The 11,351-nt window shown below is 43.3% G+C and overlaps 1 protein-coding gene across 1 annotated transcript in view; it reads right to left on the reverse strand.

Moving 5' to 3' along the window:
* The window catches only part of PCSK2 (proprotein convertase subtilisin/kexin type 2), a 259,436-nt gene extending 249,120 nt beyond the window's left edge, over positions 1-10,316 (reverse strand). The window contains exon 1 of the mRNA XM_059705485.1: positions 9,832-10,316. Coding sequence (XP_059561468.1) covers positions 9,832-10,008 — 177 coding nt within the window. The 5' untranslated portion in view covers positions 10,009-10,316. The remainder of the gene's footprint in view (positions 1-9,831) is intronic.
* Between the last annotated feature and the right edge of the window lie 1,035 nt (positions 10,317-11,351).

The following is an 11,351-nucleotide window of genomic DNA, read 5'->3' on the forward strand; positions in this document are numbered from 1 at the left end:
CTGGTAGCAAAATTAAATCAGTAATAAAAAAAATAAACACACCTCCCAACAAGACCAAGTACAGGCTTCACAGATGAATTTTTCCAAACATTTTAAAAAATTAATATCTGTCCCTTTCAAACCACACCAAAAAATTGAAGAGGAAGAAATACTTCCAAAGGCATTCTATGAGGCCAGTATTGCTCTGATACCAAAACCAGACACGATCAAAAATGAAATTAAAAAAAATTACAGGACAATATTCCTGATGAATAAAGATGTAAATATTTTCAACAAAACAGAAACAAACCAAAATCAGTAATACATTAAAAGGCTCATATACCACAGTCAAGTGGCATTAATCCCAAGGATGCAAAGATGGTTCAATGTCTGCAAATCAATCAACATCACATTAATTAAACAAAGAATAAAAATTGTAAGATCACCTTAGTAGATGTAGAAAAAATGATTTGGATAAAATTCATCATTTCTTTATGATAAAAACTCTCGACAAAGTGTATATAGAGGGATCATACCTCATCATAACAAAGGCCATATATAACAAACACATAGCTAACATCATACTCAATGGTGAAAAGCTTTCAGCTTTTTTAAGATCAAGAACAAGACAAGGATTCTCAATTTCACCACTTTATTCAACCCTAGTCCTGAAAGCCTTAGCCACAGCAGACAGACAGAGAAAGGGAATAAAAAGCATCTAAAGAGGAAAAAAGAAGGCAAATTGTCAGTGTGCTGATGACATGATACTATATATAGAAAACCCTAAAGACTACATAAAAAAACTATTAGAAGTAATAAATGAATTCAGCAAAGTTGCAGAATACAAATTTAATGTAAAGAAATTTGTTCCATTTCTGTACACCAGTAAATGTTGACAAAAGAGTGCTTATGAAAACAATCCCATTTACAATTGCATCAAAAACAAAAAAAATACCTAGGAATAAATTTAACCAAAGAGGTGAAAAATCTGAAATCTATAGTACACTGATGAAAGAAATTAAAGAAGTCTAAAATAAATGAAAGGATATATTTTGCTCATGGTTTTAAAGGATTAACATTGTTAAAATGACCATAATACTCAAAGAAATCTGCAGATTCAATGCAATCTCTATCAAAATACAATGGCTTTTCACAGAACTAGAACAAATAATTTAAAAAAATTATAATGAAAAGAGCCTGAATACTTAAAGTAATCTTGAGAAATAAGAACAAAGTTGGAGGTATCACACTTCCTGATTTTAAACTATACTACAAGGCTATAGTAATCAAAACAGTATGGTACTGGCACAAAAATAGACACATAGATCAATGGGACAGAATAGAGAGTGCAGAATTAAACCCACACTTATACGGTCAGTTAATCTATAGCAAAGGAGGCAAGAAAATACAACAGGGAAAAAGCAGTCTCTTCAATAAATGGTATTAGGTAAACTGGACAGATACACACAAAAAATAAAATGGAACAACTTTCTTACACTATATTAAAAAGTAAATTTAAAATGGGTTAAAGTTCTAACATAAATGTAAAACCTGAAAACATAAAACTCCTAGAAGCAAACATAGGAAGCAAACTCTTTGACATTGGTCCTAACAATATATTTTTTTGGATATGTCTCCTTGAGCAAGGACAACAAATGTAAAAATAAACAAACGGGGCTACATCAAACTAAAAAGCCTTTGCATAGCAAAGGAAATCATCAACTTACTGAATGGGAGAAAATATTTGTAAATATGTTCAATAAAGGGTTAATACACAAAATATATAAAGAACTCATGTAACTCAAAAGCCCCCAATGATCTGATTAAAAAATAGGCAGAGTGCCTGGCTAGTGTGGCTCAGTGGTTGAGTATAGACCTATGACCTAGGAGGTCACGGTTGGATTCTCAGTTGGCACATGCCTGGGTTACAGGCTCTATCCCTGGTGTGGAGTGTGCAGAAGGCAGCCGATCAATGACCGTCTCTCATCATTGATGTTCTCTCTCTCTCTCCCTCTCCCTTCTTCTGAGAAATCAATAATATACATATATATATTAAAAAATAGGCAGAGAACCTGAATGGACTTCTCTAGAGGAGCCATACAGGTAGCCAACAGACTCATGAAATTATGCTCAACATCACTATGAAAACCATATCAGAATGTCTATTATAAAAAAGTCAACAAAAAACAAGTGTTGGTGAGGATGTGGAGAGAAGGAAACCTCCATGCACTGTTAGTGGGATTGTAAACTAGTGCAGCCACTATGAAAATAAATATTTCTCTATATTTAAACATAGAACTACCATATGACCCAGAAATTCTACTTCTGGGTATTTATTGGAAGACAATAAAAACACTATTTTAAAAAGATATATACACACCTATGTTCATTGCAGCATTATTTAAAATAGCCAAGATATAGAAGCCACCCAGGTGTCTATAAATGGATGACTGAATAAAGAGGACCGCACACACACACACACACACACACACACACACACACACACACTGGAATATTAGCCATATAAAATAATGAAGTCTTGTCATTAGTGACAACACTGATGGACTTACAGGGTATAATGCTAAGTGAAATAAGCCAGACAGAGAAAGACAAATACCATATGATTTCATTTACATGTGGAATCTAAAGTAAAACAATGAACAAACAAAACAAAACAGAAACCGACCCCTAAAAACAGAGAACAGACTAATGGTTGCCAGAGGGGAGGGGTTAGGAGGAAGGGTGAAAAAGATGAAAAGGTTTAAGAGGTGCAACCTTCCATTTATAAATTAATGAGTCATGGGGATATAATATACATCCATAAAGAATTTAGCCAATAATCCTATCTAATAAAAGACAAAAAGGGTAATTGACCATACCTTTGCTATGCTTCCCATTGGCTAATCAGCGAGATATGCAAATTAACTGCCAACAAAGATGGAGGCTGGCAACCACACAGCTGAAGTGAGCAGGAGGTTTGCTTGCTCCAGTGATGGAGGAAGCTAAGGTTCCCTGCCTTCTGCGGCCTGCTCTAAGCTCTGAAAGCAACAAAGTTTCAATTATAGAGGCTAAACAAACCCCAGATACCTGCTTTCAGCAGGCTGTGGCCTCAGAGCTGCAGTGAGCAGGAGCCAGCTCTCAGCTCCAGTGACGGCAACAAAGTATCAACTATAGAAGGTAAATAAATCCCAGAATAAAAAGAAAAAAGAAAAAAAGGAGAGGCTGGGAACTTCAGTCACCGGCCAGCCTGAAAATGGCCCTCAGCCCCTCACCCAGGCTGGCCAGGCACCCAAGCGGGACCCCCACTCTGATCCGGGACACCCTTCAGGGCAAACCAGCTGGCCCCCACCCGTGCACCAGGCCTCTATCCTATATAGTAAAAGGGTAATATGCAAACTGACCCTAACAACAGAAAGACTGGGAATGACTGGTCACTATGACACACACTGACCACCAGGGGGCAGATGCTCAATGCAGGAGCTGCCCTCTGGTGGTCAGTGCACTCCCAGATGGGGGAGCTCTGCTCAGCCACAAGCCAGGCTGATGGCTGCCAGTACAGCAGTGGTGGTGGGAGCTTCTCCTGCCTCCTCAGCAGTGTTAAGGATGTCCGACTGCAGCTTAGGTCTGCTCCCCGCTGGCAAATGGACATCCCCCGAGGGCTGCCGGTCTGCCAGAGGGATGTCTGATTGCCAGCTTAGGCCCAATCCCCCGGGGAGCAGGCCTAAGCCAGCAGGTGGTCATCCCCCGAGGGGTCCCAGACTGCGAGAGGGCATAGGCTGGGCTGAGGGACCCCTCCCCCCTGCCGAGTGCACAAATTTTTATGTGCCGGGCCTCTAGTATTATAATAACTACCTATGGTGACAGGTGGGTAATTAGACATAACATGATGATAAGGTAGGTAAATGTTAGATGATTATGTTATATACCTGAAATTAATATAATATTGTATTTCAAGTCAACTTTAATTAATATTTAAAATACAGATATTTGACAACAGATTCCTATCCATAATAGGTAAAGAGCTCCTATAAACCAAAAATTAAGACAACACTTAGAAAGGCTTTTAAGGGCAAAAGACCTGAGCAAATGCTGTGTAAAGAAGAATATCCAAATGACCAATAAGCATATGAAGAGACAATCCAGCTTCAGTTGATTATCAAGAAAGTGCAAGTTAAAATCACAATGAGACACCAGTACATACCCACCAAAATAACTAAAAGGAAAAAGGTATAAAATATCAAATGCCGGTAAGAATGTGGAGCAATCACAACCCTCACACACTGCTGGTGGAAATGGGAATTGACATAACTACTTTGCAAAACTGTTTTTCAGTGTGTCTATGGTAATCAGAACTCTTACATGTTCCCAAGCCACACCCTAGTGTACATGCCTTATACAATCCTCTCCCCTTGAGTGCAGACAAGACTGTGAGTATGTTGGCTTTTATTTCTGTGATTAGATTACATTATATGATAGAGATGAAGAGATTTATAAAATATAGTAAAGGTCCCAAATATGGTTTAGTTGAAGTAGTAAAAAATTAAGAGAAATTATCTTGGGTGGGCCTGACCTAATTAGGTCAACCCTAAGCAGGGAATGGGTCCTTCCTGAAGAAAGGGATTAAAGGGTCAGACTGTGCTCCAGGTTTCCAACTATAAGAGCTAAATTCTTCTAAAAACCTGAATATGCTTGGAAGTGGATTTTCCTTTAGTTGTGCCTCTAGATGAGGACGCAATGGTGAATATCTTAATTTCAGCCTCTGTGGTTTTATTTTATTTTTAAAAAATATATTTTATTGATTTTTTTTTACAGAGAGGAAGGGAGAGAGATAGAAAGTTAGAAACATCGATCAGCTGCCTCCTGCACACCTCCCACTGGGGATGTGCCGGCAACCAAGGTACATGCCCTTGACTGGAGTTGACCCCGGGATCTTTCAGTCCTCAGGCTGATGCTCTATCCACTGAGCCAAACTGGTTAGGGCTCAGCCTTTGTGGTTTTAAACAGAGGACCCAACTAAAATGTGCCAGATTCCTTATCTATAAAAACTATGAAATAACAGATTTGTGTGGTTTTAGGCCACTACATTTGTAGTCATTTATTACACAGCAATAGAAAACTGATACAGTCTCTTAAAGTGGAATGTATGCATGCCCCTTGACTCAACATTTCTATTTTTATAAATGTTCCCAACAGAAAGCCATGCATGGTTTCACCAAAATACCTATAGCACAGTATCCACAGAGGAAATATTTATAATAGCCTAAAACTAAAAACTACCCAAGTGAGCAAGAGGGGGACTTATGAGATGCCTATAACATTTAATTTCTTGATTCAGGTGCTGGTTACATATGAGCACCCAGTTGGTGAAAAGCTGTGGTCTTTCCTAAAATAGATTATACTTCAATAAAATTAAAATAACCCAAAATTTATTATTTCATTACCCAAGAGCACAGGTATTATTAGATAGAAATTTTTTTTAAACTTTCATACATATAAAAGTACTCACATGATTTTACTCGTGCAATCATCCCAGCCTCAGTTCTACAAGCATAAAACACAAAACAGCCTGGCTGGTGTGGCTCAGTGGTTGAGCATTGACCTATGAATCAGGAGGTCATGGTTTGATTCCCAGTCAGGGCACATGACTGGGTTGCAAGCTTGATTTCCAGTGTGGAGCGTGCAGGAGGCAGCCGATCAATGATTCTCTCTCATCATTGATGTTTCTCTCTCTCCCTTCCCCTTCCTCTCTGAAATCAATAAAAATATATTTTAAAAACACAAAACATATCATAGCAAAGCAAAAATAGCTAATTGTAACTGTTTGGTTTTTTATCCTAATTGCTACTTGATTTTTGGTGAACTTACAACATATTGCTTTAATAAATATTTTTCCCTAAGGGAATTAAATTTAATAGTGTAGTGAGAATTTTAAGACAATCTTTGGAATAACATCTTTGTTGTTATTATAAATTCATTCACTCTCCTAGACATATGCATCTTCTCTGATGAACATACATATTTGGGCGAGGCCACGATAAAATAAAAAACTTTAGTCCCATCAAACCTTTCAGAGGGTAAAGTTAAAGGCATTTTTTATTTCATTTTAGAGAGGAAATATAATGCTTGCTCATGGTGTTGTAAGAGTCTTGCAAAATATTCAACAATATTCACTGAATACCTCATATACAGGCCACTGTGCTAAATATAAAAACTATAAGAAGACATTGTATATTGTTTCTCCTCTTGGAAGATGTATGATATACCTAAAGAAATACATACTCATTCACATTAGTTAATGACAAAGGTTTGTACAGGATGGGGCAAAAGTAGTTGTGAGTACACAAAACACATTATTATTTTCCATATGAATAGCTGTAAACCTACTTTTGCCCCGTTCTGTATGTTAATGCTAAATATGTATTAGATAAATAAAGAAGTAAAGAGAAAAAAATAAAAATAAATAACAGGACTCTAAAGGTAGTACCCAAAGGCAGAGCTCTTGGCAGTCAGGAAAGGATTCCTGAAAGCAGCATCATAGGAAAAAAAAATTATTTTTTGTAGAGAAAACTTGGTTTTAAATCTGGCTTTTATTTTCTCACTTTTCAGATATGAGCAGTTATTTAACTTCCTGAAACTTGAAGTTTTTCATCTGAGAACTAGGGCTGATACCAATAATTTCTACTTCAGAGGTTTGTGAGGTTAAGTGATGTAAGTTAGTAAAATAGCTGGTTCCTCTAGTCTGCACAGCTGGCATTTCTTTGGATGAAAAAATAATTACTGAGAATCTTTGCTGTCTGACCCTGACTCTCTGAGAAGATGGGGTAGTGGGAGTTGGGAAGTATACTAAGTGTTAGAGAGAGAAAAGAGAAGGAGGTTTGGGGGGTTTTAAATAAAAAGCAAATAACAAATGACAAAAGTACAGTTGAGCAGGATGAAAACAAGACAGCACAGTGTTTAGGGAGCCTAGAGTAATAAACACAACTAAGGAAGTTTCCGTACAGGCTGGCAAGCCCAATAATATACTGACAATGGCGACAAAACCAGAAATACAGAAGCTATCCCTGAATATTTACCTTTCAAGTGGAAAGGCAATACTTACAACCATTTTCACTCACACATGTGAAATGTCTAGAGGAGAAGTGATAGCTGTCTTAGCTTATGTCATAGAGGCTTTGCTTTTTGTCCCACAGGAATTTGGGGAAGGGAAAACTCAGTGTAATCCGTAGCATCAGGTCAGGGAAGGTCTGGAACTCAGTCTCAAAGGATGAGTGGACATGGATCCAAACGGGCGGGGGGGGGGCGGTTTGGGGGTGTGGGGGGGTGATGGTGGTGGTGGTGAGGGGGGGGAGAGAGTTTATTCTAGACAGGTGTAGCATCCTGCAAAGATTCATCAGACAGAAGTATTTTTTACTTAAATATGAATCAGAGCAAAAATAATTTGGATAAGCAATCTTAACTTCTGAGCAGTTAGGAAGCGGTAAGGAAAGAAATGGCAAGGCAAAAGCCCATTTCTCCTAGATAGCAATTGCAGGTTTGAGGCTGTGCTGCAAAACCAGTGGGCTCCTCTCCAAGAAAGAATGGGGGAGAAAGAGACTTAGGTATCTGATTTCACCCAAAGAATGAGTTGCCTGAGATTTTAAGGTAAGTGTATTGACGTGATCCAGACTCATTTATGTTGAGATTGTCTCTACACCTTCTTGCTCAAATTCCATCATCAAAACTGTAATCCCTCATGAAGTTGTTTGCCTCTATACAGAAAAAGTAATCCTCTTGGACAATTAATAAGTTAACATTATTAATGTCAGCTACATGTAGATTTGATTATGTTTCTAAGATGAGATCCCAGGGGCATATTTTCAAAAGAGGAGATGGCAATGCCTGCTTACTCTATGAAATGGTGCAGGGTAGGGGGAGAGAGCAAGGCTATTTCTGCATCAGCTGCAGTCCTTTACGCTCAACAACTAAAGAGCCCGATGCCACAATCCTTTTCAGCATACCCCGAAGCCCACATACCCGCAGAGCCCTGAGCTTGGTTTGGTGTGAACTAGGTTTAAAGAGCACGCGTTCACCTCTGAAAGATCTGGGTTTAAATCCATGGTTGTTTTTTTATCTCGGGCCTTATTTAGTCCATTTCCTTATCAGTACCATCGGCTCCATAATAATAGTAGTTTCCTAAGAGTGGTTGAGAATAGCAAATAAGGATATAAAAACTCCGGCACATAAAGGTGCCCTATAACTGTCAGCTAATAATAATGACTGTTGTATGTATGGCGCCTGGGTCCTGTATCTTGCCAAGTTTGGTCAGGAAGGTGGGAAGGAAGGAGAGGGTCTGCTTGCTTATTTTGCTGGCGCCACTCTTGAAACAGCCCACAGGCCCTGGGCCAGGACCTCAGCGGGCGGACCGCTCGCTCCGCTGGGCTGTCTCGCCCCTGCTCCTCCTACGCTTCCCGGAGCAACAAGTTCCCTCGGCGAGACCCGCCCACGCGCCGCTGGCGGACCGGGCGCCTCCGCCCAGACCTCTGGCAAACGAGCTGTCCAACCCACCTTGGGTCCCAACTGTGGCTGCCAACGCCCCAGGGAGGCGGGGGAGCCCGCAGCAAGTGCGGGAGCCCTCAGGAGGCTGGGAGGAAGGCGGGAGGCGTGGAAAGTCGGGGCTGAGGGACCGCCAGGAGTTCCAGTTCGCGCTGCCCTTGAGAGGCAAAGGCAGCGACGGAGAGCTTCCACCCCGCTCCTCTCAAGCCTCTCTCCTGGGATCAGGGGCAAGGAGATGGGGCCCTGACAGAAACCCACAGATTCCACCAGGCTCTCTGGTTGCCAAATCGCATCCTACGTCCTCCACGTTTCCCCTCGCCCCGGTTTCTCCTGGCACCCTCACTTCAGCCCACCTCATGTCAGGTTCCTTAACGACACGTGAGATCCCTGCCTGGACATTTCGCAGGAAGAGTGAGTAGGTCCCCACCTAGCGCTCTCCTCCCCGTCGCCCTCCCAGAATGGGAACCTCGGACTCTCCAAAGGAGTCCCCAGGAATTCCAGACAGGAAGCCTCATCCTGGTGCCCAAACGGTTGCACTCTGCCAACTTCTTGGAGTGGGGATCCCCGCGTCCTCCTGGGAAAGCCACGCTGGCCGCCCACACACCACGAGAGCCACCTGCACTTCTCCGCGGAGCACTCCCCCTCAGAATCTATCTTTCTAGCTCCTGCAGCTCTGCCTCGTGAACTTGAGAGCTAACACGGAGTCCGCGTCTGGGCTGGGCTGGGGCGAGCTCGAGAAGTTCCGCCCAAATTTTGGAAAGAAAACCCAGTTCAGGTTTCCAAGTCTCCTGGAGCCGGGGGAGCTGCTTTCCTTGGGAAAGAACAGGGGCCCAAGTCACCGGGAGGGAAGTCCTCCTGGCGCGGGGTCTGAAAAGCACGGAGATAAATCGCAATGCCCAAGCTTCTAGCCCTGTCTGTCAGAAACTACTCTTTCTCTGGGGATGGGAGCGGGGAATAGATAGTCCCTAGCAAGGCAGCCAGCGCCAAGCCCAGATGTTCAGCACCTCAGCCCTCCATCCCCAAGCAGCCTTGAGAACTTGGTACCTCGGACAGCAGCCCGGGCGCAGGGCATTGTTTGAAAGGTGTTATCCTATTTTCGCAGGAAGAACAATACATTGTTTTTATGACCTTACAAGTACACTTGAAGGACGTTTTAATTACATAACATGGGATAGATCGCTGGAGGCAATATCGTGTTAAAGAGCCGATGGCAGAATGTCTGCATCGCAGGAGAGAGAAAACTTGCAAATTCTGCAATGAGATTGCGCAGGACTGTGTCCCCGTTTTGAAACAACAAGCGAAATGCAAGGGAGATCTTACCTTTCGGACTCCAAAGCCGTGTTCTGCTGCAACTTGGCGAGCTTCTTCCTCTCCTCCTTTATGCAACTCCACAAGAAAATTATTCGTGAAGACCGGTCTCTTGGCCGATGCAAAAACCATGACACAGAAGAGAAGCCCGGCGGCCGCCTTCCACTGGGAGGCACAGCCACCTTTCATCTTTCTTTGGGAGTGAAAAGTGGTGCTAGGAGGCGCACAGGCTGGCGGAGCAGGGGACCCAGAAGAAAGGTGCAAATAAGAAATATATGTAGATGTAGTTTGTTTGTTTTTTAAAGGAATCTTTGTGTAGAAAAAGAGACTGATTAGGGGCTTGGAAAGCCGCAAATTAATGTGTGATCGCTAGCATCTGGCTGGCTGGAAAGCTGTGTAGTCAGGCGGCCCGACTCGCTGGCAGAGGTGCGAATGTGAGGAGCTGTGTGTATCTGAGAGAAAGAGCGAGTGTATGTCTGTGCTTGATGCTAAATCTGCATTTTCAGCTCCTCCTCAGCTCCAATTCCCCAGGGGCGGGAGGAGAGCACCAGTCTGAGTGACGTGCGCCCGCCAGCAGCCAATGAGAACCAGAGAAGCAGTGAGCCCTGCCCTGGGCCACCCCGGGCCCTCCCCTGTCCGCCCCCAGCTCGGCAGTCTGCCTCCGCCAGCGCCAGCTAGGGGCACCTACCAGAGCCCGCGCCCCCGCCCCTTTCAGCACCCCGGAGAGCTCCTCCATCTCTCCACCCCGCCCGCCTTGCTCCCAGGAAAATACCCCCAGCTGTAATCTGGTCTGAAGCGCCCCAGTGATGTCATTGTTTGTGGAAATCTGTAAGGCTCTAGAAAGGGAATTACGATGTGTGCCGCTCTCTGAGGCTCCGAGGGGAGCCAGGGCACCGGCCTTTGCCTATTCCTCTCCCCTACTTATTTCCCTGTGCACCCCCGCTGCCCCCCCCCCCACCCCTCCCCGCCACACTGCATACTAGCCTCTTCTCTAAATAACAAAGCAAACAGTAACCCTCCTCCTGGTACTTTGGGATAACACCTTTGCTCCCCTTCCTAGCACTGGGAGGATTGGGGAAAGCCGCCTTCTTGAGGTAACTTATGGGGGCAGGAGTGCAGGAATGAACTATTTATTTATTTACTTATTCATTTACTTGGTAGGCTCCAGGCTGATCTGGAACTAAGCAGCTGGGAAGCCTAGCAGGAGATAAAGCCCCCTCCCCGCCCCCAGCAATTGTAATTAGAGGAGACTCCCCCTGGAGTCTTGAGCTGATCTGCAGAGACTGCCTTCAAGAGAGCCAGGGCTGGGATGGAAATGCACGGGAAATGCATTCTCAGATTTGAGGGCATTGGTTGCCCAAGGACAGAGAGAGTGCGTTTCTGGGAGGGTGTAGCCACATTCCCAGGAACTGGGCCAAGACCCCAGTCGAGTGTCCTCCAGTTAAGCTGCCAGTTGGCTAATTCAGTCATCCTGGCAGGGGGTCAGCTAAGTTATTCAGTTAAAACACATGCACTCACACTCTACTAACTGC

This window comes from Myotis daubentonii, chromosome 8 (genome assembly GCF_963259705.1).
Source record: "Myotis daubentonii chromosome 8, mMyoDau2.1, whole genome shotgun sequence".
Lineage (NCBI taxonomy): Eukaryota > Metazoa > Chordata > Mammalia > Chiroptera > Vespertilionidae > Myotis > Myotis daubentonii.